General features: G+C 47.5%; 1 protein-coding gene across 1 annotated transcript; it reads left to right on the top strand.

Moving 5' to 3' along the window:
* LRRN4 (leucine rich repeat neuronal 4) lies at positions 1-12316 on the top strand. The gene is made up of 5 exons (XM_017667233.3): positions 1-213; positions 1285-1951; positions 3135-3339; positions 7475-7612; positions 9077-12316. Exons 2-5 carry the CDS (start codon positions 1294-1296, stop codon positions 10236-10238), a joined length of 2163 nt encoding a protein of 720 aa, XP_017522722.3. The 5' UTR covers positions 1-213; positions 1285-1293; the 3' UTR covers positions 10239-12316.
* Positions 12317-20840: the final 8524 nt, after the last annotated feature.

Raw genomic sequence — 20840 nt, 5'->3', positions numbered from 1 at the left:
GTGTCTCAGTGGGAAAGGAGGGGCTGCAGGGGCTGGGGTACCTCAGACCCTCTCGGTGGGTGGGGCTGGGGACAGGGGTGTCTGGGAAGCAAGCCTCCCTCTGGAATTCAGAGTTCAGCCGCTGTCTAAGTCACAGGCTCCTGTAATCTAAGACAAGATTGAAGCCTGCAAAGGGGCATCCCCAGGGCCACACTCCAAAAGGACAGCTTTGGGGTGAGTATGACACACTGCTGGACACAGGGACTTCTGGCCTCAGTTTCTACACTCTTTCTCACTGCCTTGATCCCCAACTAGCAACAGGAAGGCCTTTCCCCAGAGCCTGGGTGGTTGCTCAGAGACACAGAGACAGCCAAAATAGGGATACACACCTGCAGAAATGGAAGGGTGTGAAACAGTGACCCCAAGGCCAGAGGCTGGCTGGAAATAAGTTTATAGCTCCCAAACTGGTCCATGGCCACTGGATCAATCCCTACCTGATCTCCCAGCAGCCTGTGTGACCTGGGTGCTCCAGAAACTCCACATCCAGCAGCCTGCCTGGGCTGGGCCACCTCAGAGCCCAGGCTTTTTTGGGACCCACGTGGGCTAAGAGATGCTGGACTCCAGTTTCCCTGCCTCACAGCTGTGTGGGGGCTCTTTTCTTCCTTGAAGGCAACCCTGAGTGCCCACTCAAGAAAGAGGTCTCAGAACTTATTCTAAAATATGACTTGCAAACCAGGGCACGTGTAAACTGGACCCACCTGTGACTGGGCAGCTCTAAGGAGAAAAACTGAGGCAACTGAGTTTTCTTCTGACAAAACCTTCCTCAAGGGCCACGTTTGTTCCAGCAGAGTTTCCTCCCAAGTGAGGGCGTTCACTGGCTTGATCTTAGCTGTTTAAGAAGAAGTCTGTGCCTCTGGGGAGAGTTTACAGCAATAAAGGGGCCATTCCCTCTCCTTCTAAAGCTCATGGGATGGGGACAAGCAAAGGGAAATTGGGGACAGTTGAGGAAGGGAGGCCTTCCACAAGAGGTCACTTGTAGATGCCAAACCACAAGTTGTGGGGACAGGCATCGTTAGTAGAAGGAAGGGCAGGAGGTGATGTGGTGTGCGTGGGGGAGACATGGGGACAAGCAAACAGGGACAAAGTCGCTGCCCAAAGGATGATGCTGGGGAATATCCCCTGCCCTTCAGGGAACATCTGAGGCCTGTGCTTCCCCCCTCAGATCCCGGAGGTGGGGGACACATCTGACCCTTCGTATGAGGTTTCCGCTGGATTTAACGGGCCGTCCCGCTGTTCTCCCCCCAGCTACGCGCGATGTGGGCGGCCCTGCTGCTGCTGCTCGGGCCGCTGGCACTGCGCGCGAACCTGGCAGGGCCTCCCCAGGAGAGGCTCCCTCTTTTCCGGCTCACCCAGCAGGGCGCCTGGTGGACCGCGGCCAGCAACGCCACCGCCTCGCCCTGCGAGGGGCTCCCGGTCGCGGGGGCCACGGCCTTGACCCTGGCGAACCTCAGCCTGGAGCGCCTACCCGGCTGCCTGCCACGCACGCTGCGCAGCCTGGACGGCAGCCACAACCTGCTGCGCGCCCTGAGCGCGCCCGAGCTCGGCCGCCTGCCGCAGCTGCAGGTGCTGACGCTGCACCACAACCGCATCGCCGCACTGCGCTGGGGCCCCGGCGGGCCGGCGGCGCTGCACACGCTGGATCTCAGCTACAACCGGCTGGCCGCCCTGCCGTCGTGCGCGGGGCCCGCGCTGCACAGCCTCCGTGCGCTGGCGCTCGCCGGGAACCCGCTGCAAGCGCTGCAGCCCGGGGCCTTCTCCTGCTTCCCCGCGCTGCGCCTCCTCAACCTCTCCTGTACAGCGCTGGGCAGCGGCGCCTACTCGGGCATCGCCGACGGGGCCTTCGCGGGAGCGGGCGGCGCGCCCCTGGCCACGCTGGAGGTTCTGGACCTCAGCGGCACGTTCCTCACGCGAGGTGAGTCCGCGGCGCCCCGGCCTCGCAGAGGCGGGCTGGGCAGATGCTCCCGGGGCGGGGCCGTGAACTTCCTCCACGCGTTACGCCCGGGTGCCTAGCCCACAGCGCGGCTCCAAAATTAGCCCACCCAGACGCCCAGAGCAAGCGCCACACAGGCGGTGTGCCTTCCTGGCTACTTAACGCCCTGAGGCCCAAGAGGTAGGAACTATCACCTATTTCCATTTTACATATGATGGCACCGAGGCACAGAAAGGTGAATGACTGGCTGGCGGCCTCCCAGCTCATTCAGCGGCACCTCCGAATCTGAACCCAGGCATTATGGGCCCAGAGCCCAGACCTTTAGCCACTCTATTCTACTGCCGCCCAACAGAGCTGGTAAATGCTTGTAGAATGGGGGAGAGGATGCCCAGTTTGGGGCTGATTCGTGGATGAACTTAGTACCAAATATGTAGTTAACATGAAGCAACAGACGTTCTGAGGACGAATTACTTGATTTTTCTATTCAGTGGGCTAAAATTTGTGTGCATGTCGAATCATTCAAACAAGATGCGGGAGAGAGATGCGAATACCGATTCTCCCGTGCCTGGCTTACTCTCCCTGACCCTGTTTCACAAGGTTGGCTTTAAAAAAACAAACACTTCATGGGTTCATCAAAAGTAACTGTTCCACCACAGACAAAGAGAAAAACAGACGGAGAACAGGAAATGGAAGGGAAGAGGGCCTCCGTTTATTGTAAGGGCAGCCACAAAATGAGGTTACGGGGCCTCCTCCAGCCTTTCTCCTCCTCTTCTCTTTCCTTACTGTTCTCAAAACTTTCCCTACTCCTGGGAGCCATCCCAGTGAAGTCTGGGCTCTTTCTGTGGAGGTCAACAAGAAGTGGGGGAAGGAGCAGGCTGTGAGACAGTGTCCCGGGTTCAAGTCCTGGCTTGGTCCCTTCCCAGCTGCGGGGCCTTGGGCCAGCCGTTCCCCTTTTGCCTTAGCTGCCTCAGGCTACAAGGAAAGACTGGGCCTCTCTGAGGGCTCCTCCAGCTAAAATGGCCTGTGCTTCTGAGATTCCCAAAGCTCTAACTGCCCGTGCTCAGCAATGGCCTTCATGTCTCACCCTGTCACTCTTACTGTACCCTGACGCCATGCCCGCCTCCTGGCTTTGGGCCCTTTCTGGGAAGTCTCCTCTGTGTTCCAGTTCAGGCAGGGTGGATCAGAGACCTGCCGAAGCTCACATCTCTCCACCTGAGGAGGATGCCCAGGCTGACGAGCCTGGATGAGGACATTTTCCAGATGACTCCCAACCTGCAGCAGCTGGATTGTCAAGACTCACCAGCACTTACCTCTGTCCACACACACATCTTCCAAGACACTCCTCACCTACAGGTCCTTCTATTCCAGAAGTAAGTGTTTCTGAGACACACCTGCATCACATAACCAATATCTGCCCATTACTCTATATGGAATAGGTGTGGCTATTTTATGGAACAAATCAGATTTTAATTCTCCTTCACCTGCTCTTTCAAATCCTCTCTGGAGCTTTGTTCTTCCTTATCCTTTGGGTGATATCTTGGGCAAATCCTCAATAGCCCATCAGTCTAATAACCATGCAACTCGGTCCTGTCCAGACTAATATTAGCACTCCAAACTCTCGTGCATGTAAAGTTTCCTTTAAGTCCAGGCTGAGAAACTTGCAGTGGGAAAAGGCGATGAGGCATCAGGTTATTCTCTGTCTCTGAATCCACCTGCTTCCCCAGGCATGCAAGGAAGCCCCTGCCAGGGTCTGAGCAGGTCTAGGAAGGAAAGGTGAGAGGATAGAAGGGTCCTACTTGCAGTTGGGATCAAGACTGGGGCCCTCTGGCCCAGTGAATATCCAAAGTGTCACTATACCCACCCCCTTCCCAAGAGCAACTGTCCTGACTTCAGCAGGAAGGACAGCGTCCCTTTGAAGGTAATCCCAGGATGCCTCCTTTCCTGGGGGCCCACATTGGGCCCTAGGCATCTCTGCTTCACCATCACTCAATGTAGCCACTGCTCTCTTTTCTCTGCTGGTTCCAGCCACGACCAGAGCACTTCACTTTAGGCCTTGTCACGAGGGACAGGGAGAGACAACACACAGAGCACTCAGCTCAGTGACTGGCACGCAGTGTGTGCTCTACAGCATCGTGAGGAGGACGGTGGTTGCAGTGCCGGGATGGTGATGACAGTAATGGGGTAATGGTGGTTGTCATGATATCATGTGGTGATGTTGGTGATGGTGATGATGTTGAAGGGAATGATGTCATCTCTGGCTCAGACTCCCTTTTGAGCTTCAGACGGATACAGCATTGTGGGTAAAGTTTCAGATGTGGAGCCAAACTGCTTGGGCTCAAATCTGGCTCCACCACTTGCTAGCAGAGAAGTTGGGGCAAGTTATTTAATGCCTCTGTGGCTCAGTTTCCTCACAGTTTCCACTGTTAAATGCAGATAATGATCAAATCCTCCCTCAGTGGATTTTTGTGAGAGGAAATGCTTTCATCTGTGCCTAGAACAATAGCCCAGAAGAAGAGGTTCATAAATGCCCTTTTCCCTGCTGGGCCGTCTTTTCCCCTCCTCAGCATGGCCTGCTCCTGGCTCTCCTTGGCTCATCCACAAGCTCCCCCGGGAGGCTGTCTGTGCTAAATACTGGGTAATGCTGCCGAGGCTCAGCCAGCTCCCCACTGGGGAAGGGGTAGGCACCTTCCTGGCTGCTCTACCAACCGATCACACACAAAGCCCTCTAGGGTCCCCTCTGACAACACTAAAGGCAGGAGAGAGAGGCCCTTGGCAATACTTCAGCAAAGAAAAGAGATTTTTTTGGAGAGCAACTGGAAACTTCTGTCCCACTGGGCTCTGTCATTTAGGATGCAGAGAACACCCAAATGCAGACAAGATTCAGGATGGGGGCCAGACTCCCCCATTCCTCAGGGTGGTAATTCAACTTTATCACATGCAAGTTGCATTGGGTGGCAGAAAGAGCCACCAGATAAGGACTAATTTTTCTTCTCTGTAAAATGAGCAAGATATCTACCTCACTGAATTGTCTTAATGGTGTCAGTAATATAATGTATATAAAGCACTCAGCAATGCTACCTACTCAATTTTTATAGGGTAATCCTTTTCCCTCTCCCCCCTCAGGCAAAAAAGAAGTATATTTCTTTTTATGATGAAGTGCTAAGTAAACTCTCATTCTAAGACTTCCACTCTAGCTGTGAACTCTGCTGAAAACAAGCATGTGCATCTATATAGTTACATTTGTGGATATGGCTAACATTTCAATATTAATGACACACACATATATCTGGTGTTCCAGAGGGGACAACTGTCAGGTTCCCATTGTCCAGGAGGGTTAGAGCAGATCTGGGTGGTGGGTCCTTCCTCACCCAGGACATCTGTGTCTCGCCCAGAGCAGCAGCAAAAGGCAGGTGGTTCCCAGGCAGATGCAGGAAAGCCAGACTTTGGTCAGAAGAGACCTGAAATTAAAGCATAGCTGCTGTTGCTCAAGATGAACTATAACTGAGTATGTGTAAAGGAGGCCAGGAGGTGGGGAGTGGAGACAATTCAGGTCAAAAGCTCTGTGAGACTTCAGGGAAGAAAGTGCAGAGAGGCAAGAGGGTACTTGGAGAATTCCTGGCATTGCTGGATGTGCTCGGCTATTTGCAAAATGGCCCGTTAATCTCACCCATCCCCATAGACACACCCCTTTGCAATGTGATGTTGCAGCTCCTCCCATCCAGAGGTGGAGTCTATTTTTCCACCCCTTGAAGCTGGGTTTGCCATGTGACTTAGCAAAAGTGATATAAGTAAAGACTTGAAAGCAGTCAAGGACTGGAGCTTTCCCTCCCTAGCTGATGTGGACCTGTCTTGCCAATGGGTTTCACCCCCCGGCAAGTTCACTATGGATTCAATGTGACCAAAGAAATGACAGTAGAACATTCTTGGGGTGAAAGGGTTATACCCAACTTTCTTTCCATGGTGGCAGGTCAGTCACTAGAATCCCATCCACTCAGAGCAAGTCTGCATGCAGCAAGTCAGTCTCTGCCTCTGGGTCTCTCTACCCACGCAGCCATCTCAGTCTCTGCCTCGGGGCTGCCACCACTCCAGCCTCTGCTCTGCTCCCTGTAGCCTTGCAGCCGGGCCACCGTGTTGCCCAGAGCACTGGGTGGAGCTCTTTATATAGAGTCAGTAATGATGCATTGCCCACATGTGTGTAGTGAGCTAGCCAACCAGGGCCAGGTGAGAATCCTGTACACAGGAACCTTCACTTTATCCACAGGCCCCCTCTCCTACCATGTGTGCTAGCCCAGGCCAGCCTCCCGGGTGATTAGGGGATCGTGGAGAGAGGCCCTCAGCAAGTCCAATTGAGGCTCCATATTTATAAGGCCATCCTAGAACTTCCAGCCCAAGCTGAACTGCCCTAGACCACAAGAACCACTGAGCTAACCCACAGGATCATGAACAAAAATAAATATTTATTGTTTTAAGCCACTGTGGATAAAATGAGAGTTCCTGTGGCCAGGAATCTCACCTGGCTGTGGTTGACTAGCTCACTGCACACCTGTGGGCAATACATGGCGTTGACTCTATAAAAAGAGCTCTGCCCAGTGCTCTGGGCACGACATGGTGGCAGGGCTGCAAGGCTGCAGGAGAGCAGAGCAGAGCAGAGGCTGGAGTGGCAGCAGCACCAAGGACAGACGCCCAGAGGACGGCTGTGTGGGATGACTGTGCAGAGAGGCCCAGAGGACAGCTGTGCAGGACAACTGTGCAGAGAGACCCAGAGGATGGCTGTTCAGGATGGCTGTGCAGACAGAGGGGCCCAGAGGACGCTGTGAGGAGAGGGGCCCAGAGGATGGCTGTGCAGAGAGGCCCAGAGGCAGAGACCGGCTTGCTGCATGCAGACTCGCTCTGAGTGAACAGGATTTTAGTGACTGACCTGCCACCTGGAAATAAAGTTTGGTGTAACCCTTTCACCCCAAGAATGTTTTGCTGTCATTTGCTTTGGTCACACTGAATCCATAGCAAACTTGCCCAGGGCTGAAACCCTTTGGCAAGACAGCCACTAAGCTTTGGGGAAACTCCCTACTCAGCAGGAGCTAACCAATACCCTTCTGTGAGGCATCTTCCACAGGACTGGTGTTGAGCATCCTACAATCGCTATGGTCTAGCTGCAGTAGGATGTGTTCTAGGGTGTTCTCATTAAGAATTTCTGCCATTTCTTGTGGCTTGTCTGTAATAATAATATCATACTTTTGTACAGATTCAATTTATAAACACTTTCATCATCACACTCTTTCTGATATAACCAGTGGGCATGGGAGCATTGTCTCCATTTTGATATATCTGGGGGTCAATATTGACTGGGTTGGGTTGGTACCTCCAATTTACAGACACCAAAGTTTTGCCCAAATATTACCTAACCCCTAGTAGAACGGTCTTCTCATGACACCACCATGGCACTCTGGGAATCATTTTGACCAGAATGTAAAAGCCTGACTTAATTGGGTTTTTTTTGTATTTCAGCTGCAACTTGAGTTCCTTCTCTCCTTGGAGCCGGCATTCCTCCCAGGTGCTGTCTATCAGCCTCTTTGGCAACCCTCTCACTTGCAGCTGTGAGTTGTCCTGGCTCCTCATGGATGCAGAGAAGACTGTCCTAAGCAGGTAACACTTACGAAGCAGATGGCAGAGGGGTGAGCTGAAGTTCTTGCAGCTTACGTCTTACTCATGTAACCATGCTGGGCAGGTTGGGAGTGTGGGGCAAGATGGCTGTCCCCCCATGTGATCACACTCAGGGGTGGAGGTTCTGCCACCGTTCTGGAGGGGCAGTGAGCACGGAGGAGCAGACGGAGGTTTCCATGGGTCAGACAGGAGCTGGTGCTCATCACTTCCACTCACATCCCATTGGCCAGATGTCAGCCAGCAGGCCTCACCTACTGCAAAGAAGGCTGGGAAATGTGGTCTAGCTGTGTGCCCAGCAGGAAAAAGAAACGAGCTAAGCATGCAGCTAGCTCTCAGCCAAGGTGTTATCACTGCCCCATTTTACAGACAAGCAGATTAGGACCCAAAGAGGGAGGTGCTTGCCCAGGTTCATGCAGCCACTGGGTGGAGGAGACAGGATCTGTCTCCTCCAAACTGTGCTCTTAATCCCTGGGCCCTACTGAGCCTCCTGGGTGGAGCCTGGCCGCCTGCATCATTCAGTCCAAGGCCAGTGGGCTTGCAGAGCTCTTGCGGGAGAGGAGAAAAAGAAGTCCCGCAAAGACTTCCTATTGGCTGTTGGCTGAAAGAGCTGTTTGGCACCCAGGCTGGCCCCCAGAAGCTGGGGGCTGTGGACTCCTCTTGAGCACACTCAGACCAGCTTCACCAGCTAACCTCTCCTTGCAGCTCTCTGTGGGAGACCCCCCCACTCTGTGTGATTCACTTCTCACCTCCTACCTGATGCCAGCTGTGAAGTGGGCTCAGTCTGCACCCCCTCCCCTTCCCATTGCCTACAAAGACTAGCACCCAGGCCCCTTGCATGCAGGATCTCACTGTGGTATTAATGAGGAGGGTGAGAGTGCAGGCTCTTCACACCACATACTACTGTTGACTTGGACTGTGTTACTTAACCTCTCTGTGCCTCTACCTCCTCATTGCTAAATTGGGGATAATAACGCCTACCTTATAAGGTAGTGCAAATTAAATTAGTTGATACAGTGAGGTGCTAACAATAGTGCTTAGCACATGCAATCACTCAAAAAACCCAATCTAGTCTGAGTATTATTACTAGCCCTCACAGCCAGGAAGCAGATGGGTGAGAAGAAAATGGCAGTCAATACTCAGAGGATCTGGGCTACCTTTCACAGTGGGGTTTAGGCTGTGCTCCTTGCCAGCCATGGTATCTTGGAAGATTAGTTCCTCTTTCTGAGCTTCCAGTTTTCTTCTCTGGCAATGGGAGTGATGACAGGATCCTCCTCCACAGATCGCCCTGGGGTCAGTGAGATGATGCAAGCAGAGTGTGCCATGTGGTACCTGGCAGATGTGTTGAAAGGGCTCGGGGAGAGGGACTGTCAGCCCCGAGAACTCAAAGCCCAGCACAGAAGCAGCCTTGCTGCCTAACACCTTCTAACTGGCTGGCCTCCCCTCTAGGGCAGCAGACACGGTGTGTACAGCAGCAGCTGGATCCGCAGGCACCTTCCCAGCCAGTCTTTCACTCTCCCAGCTGCCCAGTATGTGCCCTTCAGACCAAAGCACCCCACTCCTTGATTCCAGCCCACCTTCCGCTGGTCCATCCAATCAACCTGGGAGAGGCCGACAGAGTGTCGCCCTGACCCCCTCCCTCCCAGTGGATTTCCCCACAGAAGCACGAACTGCGTGGCCCCACTGCGGTGTCAGTGGAGGGACTACCCCTGCTACCGCCACCTCTCTGGCAGATTCCAGTGACTCCGGCATCCCACGCATGGCTGCAAGCACAGCCGGGACGGAGCACCAACCTACCCTCATCCGGGAGCCTGTCTGGGCCGCCTCCACCCCACCGACCAACGAACCCCTTGGCCTCCTCCCTCCCTCCCCGAACCCAGTGAGCACGCCCCAGCCTGGCCTGAGGACACAGGCCTCCCTGCAAGCTCCCCACCCGAGTCCTTCCGAGGGTGCGATTCCAGTCGTGCTGTTGGACGACTACAGCGAGGCAGAGGACGGGGAGGAGGTGGCGATGCCTCCACAGGCCACGCCCTGTGATTACCACCCCTGTAAGCACCTCCAGACCCCGTGCGCCGAGCTACAGAGGCGCGCGCGGTGCCTGTGCCCCGGCCTCAGCGGGGAGGACGCCGTCCCGGACCCTCCCAAGCTGCAGGCGGTGTCAGAGACCACCGACACGTTCGCGCTTGTGCGCTGGTGTGCCCCCAACTCGGTGGTGCGTGGTTACCAGATCCACTACTCCCCCGAGGGCAGGCCCGGGAACCAGTCGGTAGTGGGGGACATCTACGCCACGGCGCGGCAGCACCCCCTGTACGGGCTCTCGCCAGGCACCACCTACCGCGTGTGCGTGCTGGCGGCCAACAGGAAGGGCCTGAGCCAGCCGCGGGCCCCGGGCCGCCGCGCGCCATGTGCCGCCTTCACCACCAAGCCCAGCTTCGTGCTCATCTTCGCGGGGCTGTGCGCTGCCAGCGGCCTGCTGCTCGTCAGCACCCTGCTGCTTTCCGCGTGCCTCTGCTGGCGACGCCGGACGCCGCGCCGGCGCTCCGACACGCACCTGGTAGCCTACAAAAACCCAACCTTTGACTACCCGCTGAAACTCCAGACCTTCAATTAGCCCAGCGCCCCTCTCCAACCGAACTCGAGCTGAGAAACTGGCCACCTGCGTAAGGAGATGATACAGAGGATCCAAAATGGCCCTGTTTGCTCTAAAGGTCTCCAGTTCCCATGAAATCAGGATTCTTCAGGCACTCTGGGAACTTGCCCTGTCGCGTCTCAGTTCAAGGAACCACTGCCTTCCCTTCCTCCTACTTCCCTGTTCCCAGAAACGTCAGGGTTCAAGCCAGGCCACTTCACTGCCACTGAGCATTCTTGTGTTTTTATTTGGGTTTTTCAGCAGTCAGTGCCCCTCCGTGTCCAGTAGAATTGTTTTGGAATTAGGAAGAGCTAAAACAAATCCTATAATCCAGCCTCTTTTGCCATGTTGGAAGACATCCTCCTTTCAGGGTTAAGTTCCCTTGCGGTCAAGTTCTGGCTAAGGCCGGTGTTAACTCGCCGGGATTCTTCTCGGGAGAACTGGGGTTGCCGGAGGATGACTGGTTGTTTCCCGAGGTCTTGCAGGTTTATTAGTTGCATACCAGGATATGGAAAAAAAAAGTGCTTCCAGCTTTATACATAAAACTACTCTTCTGGGAACATTTATAAGACAGGAAAAGCCTGTCCTTTTTAAAGTCAATGTTTACTGCACTTCACTTAAGACTAAGTAGACAAAGGAACTATGAACTCCTGTTTTTAAGGAAGCCTTAAAAACGTTCTCACTTTCAATAACTTTTTTTTTAGAAGAAATGAGCAAAAGAAAACCTCAAGGCTGTAGGTAGAGACCAAAGCATTTCTCTGTTCCCTGCTCCATCAGTGTCTTCATGATTCATATTGCCTATGGGATATGTCTTACAACACCCTTTTTCACGTTCATACAACCCCAAAGCGAAAAAATGATCTTACAAAGTTGTAATGTTGACTGTATTTCTAAATTGTAATGTTCTCCATTAGCATGCAGTTTCCTGTGGCTACTGTAACAAAGTACTGGAAGCTGGGTGGCTTAAAACAACATACATACATTCTCTCACAGTTCAGGCCAGAAATTCACAATCAAGGTATCAATAGGTTCGGTTCTTGCAGAAGACTCAGAATGGTCTCACACACACCTTAGCTTCTGGTGGTGGCTGCCAATCCTTGGTGTTCCTCGGCTTCCGGTTAACATAACTCCAATTTATGCGACCATGGTCTCACAGCATTTTTTGTGTGTCCAAATTTCCCTTTCTTCAAAAAAATTTTCCCCCCAGCTCTACTGAAATATAATTAACATAAAACATGTAGATTTAAGATGAACATGCTAATTGGATACACATATGTACTGGGAAATTTATGTAAGCTGTTAACATATCCATCACCTCACAGTCAGTGTGCGTGTGGTGAGAACTTTTAAGATGTACTTTCTTAGCAACTTTAAAGTATACAACACAGTATTGTTAACTGTAGTCATCATGCTGTCTTGTGGGGATCATCAGATCCCTGGAACTTACTTATCTTGTACAAATTTGCACCATTTGATGACCTTCACCCATTTGGCCCCATGCCCACCCCTGGGAACCACAATCTACTTCTCTTTGAGTGTTCTTTTTAGACTCTATATAAGTGAAATCATACAGAACTTGTCTTTCTCTGACTTATTTTACTTGGTATAATGCCCTCAAGTCCCATGTTGTTGCAAATAGCAGGATTTCCCTTTTTTATGGTAGAATAATATTCCATTGTATATACAGACACTACATTTTATCCATCCATCCACTGACAGTTTGTTTCCATGTCTTGGCTATTGTAAATAATGCTGCAGTGAACATGGAGGTGCAGATCTCTCTTTGAGATAATGATTCTACCTCCTTCAGATACATATCCAGAACAAATCTCCCTCTTCTTATAAGGACAATAGGCTTTAGATTAAGTCCCCCCACAAATCTAGTATCACCTCATCCTAACTTTACAACATCGGCAAAGACCCTGTTTCTGAATTAGGTCACATTCACAGGTGCCAGGGGTTAACACTTGAACTTATCTTTCTTGGGAGACACAATTCAACCCAACCCACAACACCATTTATTTCTACTGTAAAAAGTAATAAAGTTTGATTCCCATGTATCTTTTGTTTCCAAAGTGTGCTGCAGTACAAAAAAACATGCTGCAGAAACAGTGTATCCAAGTTTGACCTGAATAACTAAACTGTATTATATATTCCTAGGTGTTTCAAGTTTATATTCTATGTAGTATCACTAGGTAGATCCCTAGTGATACTACATATGTGACCAAGAAAACTGGACTAAGTGATTTAAAAATATCTATAAGCTCCTGATGAAAAATGGCAAAGCAAAAGCCAAAAATGTGGGTAATCAGCTTCAAGTCTTTAGCATGAAATGAAATTATCCCAAAGCCTTTTTTGCCTTGCTATCAAAATAGAGTGTTATATAGAAGCATAAAATGAATCATGTCATGTCATGAATGTCATGCCGTTAGTCTGCACGCATGAATATACACTCAAACATGCCTAATACAATTCCACTATGTTTTGTAAACTAGCAGTTTACATGTTTTTTGTTTTGTTTTGTTTGGATATCATTAATCTACAAATTACATGAGGAACATTATGTTTACTAGACTCCACCCATCACCAAGTACCCACCACATACCCCATTACAGTCACTGTCCATCAGCATAGTAAGATGCTGTAGAATCATTACTTGTCTCCTCTGTGTTGTACAGCCCTTCCCGTGACCCCCCCACATTAAACATGCTAATCATAAAGCCCCCTTTCTTCCCACCCCCTTATCCACCCCATCCTCCTCAGTCCCTTTCCCTATAGTAACTGTTAGTCCATTCTTGGGTTCTGTGAGTCTGCTGCTGTGTTGCTCCTTCAGTTTTTTCTTTATTCTTACACTCCACAGATGAATGAAATCATTTGATACTTGTCTTTCTCCACCTGACTTATTTTACTGAGCATAATACCCTCTAGCTCCATCCATGTTGTTGCAAATGGCAGGATTTGTTTTCTTCTTATGGCTGAAAAATATTCCATTGTGTATACATACCACATCTTCTTCATACGTTCATCTACTGATGGACACTTAGGTTGCTTCCATTTCTTGGCTATTACAAACAGTGCTGTGATAAACAAAGGGGTGCATATGTCTTTTGCAAACTGGGCTGCTGCATTCTTAGGGTAAATTCCTAGGAGTGGAATTCCTGGGTCAAATGGTATTTCTATTTTGAGTTTTTCTGAGGAACCTCCATACTGCTTTCCACAATGGTTGAACTAATTTACATTCCCACCAGCAGTGTAGGAGCGTTCCCCTTTCACCACAACCTCGCCAACATTTGTTGTTGTTTGTCTTTTGGATGGTGGTGATCCTTACCACAAGTAAGGTGATATCTCATTGTGTTTTTAATTTGCATTTCTCTCTGATGACTAGTGATGTGGAGCATCTTTTCATGTGTCTGTTGGCCATCTGAATTTCTTCTTTGGAGAACTGTCCAGCTCCTCTGACCATTTTTTTATTGGATTATTTGCTTTTTCTTTGTTGAGGTGCGTGAGCTCTTTATATATTTTGGATGTCAACCCTTTATCAGATCTGTCATTTATGAATATATTCTCCCATACTGTAGGGTACCTTTTTGTTGTATTGATGGTGTCCTTTGCTGTACAGAAGCTTTTCAGCTTGATACAGCCCCATTTGTTCATTTTTGCTTTCGTTTCCCTTGCCTGGGAAGATATGTTCATGAAGAAGTTGCTCATGTTTACATCTAAGAGATTTTTGCTATGTTTTTTTCTAAGAGTTTTATGGTTTCATGACTTACATTCAGGTCTTTGATCCATTTCGAATTTACTTTTGTGTATGGGGTTAGACAATGATCCAGTTTCATTCTCTTACATGTAGCTGTCCAGTTTTGCCAACACCAGCTGTTGAAGAGGCTGTCATTTCCCCACTGTATGTCCATGGCTTATTTATCATACATTAATTGACCATATATGTTTGGGTTAATATCTGGACTCTCTAGCCTGTTCCACTGGTCTGTGGGTCTGTTCTTGTGTCAGTACCAAATTATCTTGATTACTGTGGCTTTGCAGTAGAGCTTGAAGGTGGGAAGTGAGATTCCCCCTGCTTTATTCTTCCTTCTCAGGATTGCTTTGGCTATTTGGGGTCTTTTGTGGTTCCATATGAATTTTAAAACTATTTGCTACAGTTTGTTGAAGACTGTTGTTGGTATTTTGATAGGTATTGCATTGAATCTGTAGATAGCTTTAGGCAGGATGGCCATTTTGACAATATTAATTCTTCCTAGCCAAAAGCATGGAATGAGTTTCCATTTGTTAGTGTCCTCTTTAATTTCTCTTAAGAGTGTCTTGTAGTTTTCAGGATATAGGTCTTTCACTTCCTTGGTTAGGTTTAGTCCTAGGTATTTTATTCTTTTTGATGCAATTGTGAATGGAATTGTTTTCCTGTTTTCTCTTTCTGCTAGTTCATTGTTAGTGTATAGGGAAGCTACAGATTTCTGTGTACTAATTTTGTATCCTGCAACTTTGCTGAATTCAGATATTAGTTCTGGTAGTTTTGGAGTGGAGTTTTTAGGGTTTTTTATGTACAATATCATGTCATCTGCAAATAGTCACAGTTTGACTTCTTGTATACCAATCTGGATGCCTTGTATTTCTTTGTTTTGTCTGACTGCCATGGCTAGGACCTCCAGTGCTATGCTGAATAACAGTGGGGAGAGTGGGCATCTCTGTCTTGTTCCCAATCTTAGAGGAAAGGCTTTCAGCTTCTTGCTGTTAAGTATGATGTTGGCTGTGGGTTTGTCATATGTGGCCTTTATTATGTTGAGGTACTTGCCCTCTATACCCATTTTGTTGAGAGTTTTTATTATGAATGGATGTTGAATTTTGTTGAATGCTTTTTCAGTGTCTCTGGAGATGATCACGTGGTTTTTGTCCTTTTTGTGGATGTGGTGGATGATGTTGATGGATTTTCAAATGTTGTACCATCCTTGCATCCCTGAAATGAATCCCACTTGATCACGGTGTATGATCCTCTTGACATATTTTTTATTTCGGTTTGCTAATATTTTGTTGAGTATTTTCACATCTGTGTTCATCAGGGATATCGGTCTGTAATTTTCTTTTTTGGTGGGGTCTTTGCCTGGTTTTGGTATTAGAGTGATTCTGACTTCATAGAAATGAGTTTAGAAGTATTCCTTCCTCTTCTATTTTTTGGAATACTTTAAGGAGAAAGGGTATTATGTCTTGTCTATATGTCTGATAAAATTCAGTGGTGAATCCTTCTGGCCTGGGGGTTTTGTTCTTGTGTGGTTTTTTGATTACCGATTCAATTTCATTGCTGGTAATTGGTCTGTTTAGATTTTCTGTTCCTTCCTTCGTCAGTCTTGGAAGGTTGTGTTTTTCTAGGAAGTTGTCCATTTCTTCTAGGTTTTCCAGCTTGTTAGCATATAGATTCTCATAGTATTCTCAAATAATTCTTTATATTTCTGTGGGGTCTGTCATAATTTTTCCTCTCATTTCTGATTCTGTTGATTTGTGTAGATTCTCTTTTTCTCTTAATAAGTCTGGCTAGAGGCTTATCTATTTTGTTTATTTTCTCAAAGAACCAGCTCTTGGTTTCATTGATTTTTTCTATTGTTTTATTCTTCTCAATTTTATTTATTTCTTCTCTGATCTTTATTATGTCGCTCCTTCTGCTGACTTTGGGCCTCATTTGTTCTTCTGTTTCCAGTTTCAAAAATTGTGACTTTAGACTATTCATTTGTGATTGTTCTTCCTTCTTTAAATAGGCCTGGATTGCTATATACTTTCCTCTTAGAACTGCCTTCACTGCACCCACAGAAGTTGGGGCTTTGTGCTGCTGTTGTCATTTGTCTCCATATATTGCTTGATCTCTATTTTAATTTTGTCATTAATCCACTGATTATTTAGGAGCATGTTATTAAACCTCCACGTGATTGTGAACCTTTTTGTTTTCTTTGTGCAATTTATTTCTAGTTTTGTACCTTTGTGGTCTGAGAAGTTGGTTAGTAGAATTTCAATCTTTTTTAAATTACTGAGGCTCTTTTTGTGGCCTAGTATGTGATCTATTCTGGAAAATGTTCCATGTGCATTTGAGAAAAATGTGTATCCTGCTGCTTTTGGGTGTAGAGTTCTGTAGATGTGTGTTAGATCCATCTGTTCTAGTGTGTTTTTCAGTACCTCTGTGTCCTTACTTATTTTCTGTCTGGTGGATCTGTTCTTTGGAGTGAGTGGTGTGTTGAAGTCTGCTAGAATGATGCATTGCATTCTATTTCCTCCTTTAATTCTGTTAGTATTTGTTTCACATATGTTGGTGCTCCTGTATTGGGTACATAAATGTTTATAATGGTTATGTCCTCTTGTTTAGACTGACCCTTTATCATTATGTAATGTCCTTCTTTATCTCGTTATTTGTTTTGATACAAATACTTTGTCTGATACAAGTACTGCCACACCTGCTTTTTTCTCCCTATTGTTTGCATGAAATATCTTTTTTCATCCCTTCACTTTTAGTCTGTGTATGTCTTTGGATTTGAGGTGAGTCTCTTGTAAGCAGCATATAGATGGGTCTTGCTTTTTTATCCATTTAGTGACTCTATGTCTTTTGATTGGTGCATTCAGTCCATTTACATTTAGGGCGATTATTGAAAGATATGTACTTATTGCCATTGCTGGCTTTAGATTAGTGGTTACCAAAGGTTCAAGGGTAGCTTCTTTACTATGTAACTGTCTAACTTAACTCGCTTATTAAGCTATTATAAACACAGTCTGATGATTCTTTATTTCTCTCTCTTCTTATTCCTCCTCCTCCTCCATTCTTTTTATGTTGTGTTTTATTCTGTACTCTTCTGTGTTTCCTTTGACTGCTTTTGTGCATAGTTGATTTTATTTTTTGCCTTTAGTTAGTATTTGGTTGGTCGCTTTCTCTGCTGTGATTTTATTTTCTCTGGTGACATCTATTTAGCCTTAGGAGTGCTTCCATCTAGAGCAGTCCCTTTAAAATATCCTGTAGAGGTGGTTTGTGGGAGGCAAATTCCCTCAACTTTTGCTTGTCTGGGAATTGTTTAATCCCTCCTTCATATTTAAATGAATCGTGCTGGATACAGTATCCTTGGTTCAAGGCCTTTCTGTTTCATTGCATTAAATATATCATGCCATTCTCTTCTGGCCTGTAAGGTTTCTGTTTAGAAGTGTGATGATAGCCTGATGGGTTTTCCTTTGTAGGTGACCTTTTTTCTCTCTCTGGCTGCCTTTAATATACTGTCCTTGTCTTTGATCTTTGCCATTTTAATTATTATATGTCTTGGTGTTGTCCTCTTTGGGTCTCTTGTGTTGGTAGATCTGTGGGCTTTCATGGTCTGAGAGACTATTTCCTCCCCAGTTTGGGTATGTTTTCAGGAATTATTTCTTCAAAGACACATTCTATCCTGTTTTCTCTCTCTTCTTCTTCTGGTACCCCTATAATGCAAATATTGTTCTGTTTGGATTGGTCACTGTTGGAGACGGTTGAAACCCAAAGGGAACTGAGAGAGGACAGGTGAGAGACTGGGGTGAAAGAACGGTCAGGGATAAGGGAGTTCACTAAGAATAGTAACAAGTCCTAGATGTTGAGTCTGAGTGTGCTGAGACAGAATCTATCCTGAAGACAGAGTATGCTTGTTTTGTAAAAAAGTATATCAATACTCAAGCACATGTTTCTTGATCCCTGGTTAACCTGCCCTTCCTGAGTGTGTATAAAAAGAGGAGAATAATGGCTATAGGTTATGTTCCAGTTTGACTGGGCATCCTCTCAGAGTGAGTTGTACATATATTCAGCTCCACGCCTCCCCTTTGAGACTGTTCGACTTTGACAGCAGGCACCGTCAGGTCACACAGTTCTCTTAATATTCTTACATTCCTGGAGACCGTTTTCTCTCTCTCTGCCTTAGCTTCTCTGTATTCCTGTTCTGATTTCTATTCCATTAACAGCCTCTTGCACCTCATCCAGTCTGCTTTTAAGTCCTTCCAGAGATTGTTTTATTTCTGCATTCTCCCTCCTGACTTGATCCCTTAGCTCTTATATATTTCTCTGCAGGTCCATCAGCATGGTTATGACCTTTATTTTTTATTCTTTTTCAGGGAAATTGGTTATATCTATCTCTCCAGGCACTCTCTCGGGGGTTGTCTGGGTAATTCTGGACTGGACCCAATTCTTCTGCCTTTTCGTGGTGATAGAGATAGTCACAGGCAGGTGGTGCACTTATCAGCTGGGAGAACAAAGTCCCTTCCTGCTTGCTGGTCACTTTGTCTTTCTCCGCTGCCTGTGTCGGTTACCCGCACACTGGGAGCAGAATCCAGGTTAATCCCTTGAGTCGCTGTGGGCGAGGCAGCCCAGAGCCCTGCAGAGAGTGGCAGGTGCACTGGGTGTAGGTGTGCTCTCCTGTGAGAACAGCACCCCTTTGTACCTTGCCCCAGCTTCCTCTGACTGCGCTGGGCAGCTGCACACCAGTGGCGGCCTCTGGATCTGGCCCGGGTAGCTGCGCACTGGGAGGAGACTCTGGGCAGTTCCTGTGGGCATGACTGCTCTCTGGCTCCTCAGCCACTGTGGCGAGGCCACGCCAGCCAGGGGAACAAATGGCAGACTGCTTATTGCCATGAGGGACTTCAGGGCCACATTGCCACCCAGGGGTCTGGGGCGCCTGAAGTTCCTCAGGATTCCCAGCCTGTTGGGCTGAGTGTGCTGGGACGCTTCCATTTCCCTAGTATCCAGCACACCACGCACTATGTGTCTGTGCTCCTGGTGCGGATGACTAGGGCTGGGTATTTAGCAGTCCTGGGCTTCCACTCCCTCCCTGCTCCGACTCCTTTCCTCCCACCGGTGAGCTGGGGTGGGGGTAGCACTCAGGTCCCGCCTGGCTGTGGCTTGTGTCTTACCTCCTTCGTGAGATGCTGAGTTCTCGCAGATGTAGATGTAGCCTGGCTGTTGTACTGTATCCTCTGGTCTCTCTTTTAGGAATAGTTGTATTTCTTGTATTTTCAAATATATGTATGTTTTTGGGAGGAGATTTCCACTGCCCTAATCATGCCGCCATCTTGGCTCCTCCCTTCATTAGTTTTCATATTTTTTAATAGTTCAGTATTCAAACCCTGAGCGGACTTGCACCATTTTTCTAAGGGTTGATGTAGAAAAAGTATATTAACCAGAGCCAGATAAAGAACTTAGTAATAAACAGACTATGGGTCCAGTCCATAAGTAACTCCAAAGAGCACCAATAATAAGCATAATAAGTGCAAAATTCATATTTTTCCCATAACTACTTATTTCAAGTTCTCCCTTCCTTAAACCACTGCCTTTGTGTGCTCACGCTGCTAGTGCTGACATGCTCATTGTGTCTCTTGGGTGGTCAACAGTGGGACTTCCACCTCCAGCCTTACTGCCTCCCAGGCTATGAGACTACACAGGAGGTTCCAAAAAGGGAGAATGGCCAGCCATACACTACCCTCTCTCCCCTCACACCACTCTCCATCTGACTCAGGGGCAGTGGCCCTGGCTGCAGGCCTCAGTGTGTTCCCAGCCAAGGACAGCTCTGCAGCTAATCTGGGAACAAGAAGGCCAGGACTAGAAGTCATCAAAGAGGCACACTGATCTAAAGAACCCTGCCCGCTAAGAGGCATGAGTATTGCTTGTAACTTCCCATGTTAATTTAACACAGCTCAACAGGCTGTGTTTGGATAATTTCACTGCACAATTCCATATTACATTTGGGTCAAAAACCAGGACAATGGGTGGCAAATAGGCCTCCACTGTTAAGAGAAAGCAACCAGCAGTAGCCTTTGTCTTCATCATCTCTCCCCCTGCACCTCCCACTCTCATAAACAATGTAGTGAGAAAAAGGGATTTTAAGTCAGATGGTCCCAAACCAATTATTTTTACAATATAAGTGGCATGATCTGCATGGACTGTATGAATCAGAAAACTTATATAATAGCCCAGGGCCATAGCATGCTCCACAGACCAACCCGACTGAAGGTACACTTTGTTTTCCAGCTCTTTTATTCCTTTAATATCTTAATAAAAGAAGATTCCCCCAAGTTTAAAAAACCTTTGAAAAATATACAGTTTCATATAATTTACATAACATATGAGTACATGTTCCAGTATTATACAAACACTACTATGTTAGAAACCCAGAAAAGGCATGATGTTACTCACTGCCTCCTGGATGGTGCAGGCTAGCGGACATGTTCTCACATTCCATCTTTGTTATGTGTTATCCTAAACTATTAGGCACCTGAGAGGTTGGAAGACTACTGACCATAAACTTCAATACCTTCTACTTTGATCTAAGTTACTATCTTCAAAACTTACTGCACTTTAAATATCTTTACCGGTTTACTTCATCCACAACTAAGCCACCTTTATTGTCTTTATCCTAAAAATGATCAAATATTAACCACATGAACTATTAATGTATACAGAGATCCAAGAGTCAAACATAAAACTGTGTAGCCAAGTTGTATACGATGTTCCCTAGGAATGCAGGAAATTCCCTAGTGCTTTGTAAGCAATGTAAATTCTATTAAGAAGTGGCAACTCTTCAGTTTCCATGCTCT

The sequence above is a fragment of the Manis javanica genome, chromosome 5, assembly GCF_040802235.1.
Source record: "Manis javanica isolate MJ-LG chromosome 5, MJ_LKY, whole genome shotgun sequence".
NCBI lineage: Eukaryota > Metazoa > Chordata > Mammalia > Pholidota > Manidae > Manis > Manis javanica.
This window is presented reverse-complemented; position numbering and strand designations above follow the sequence as displayed.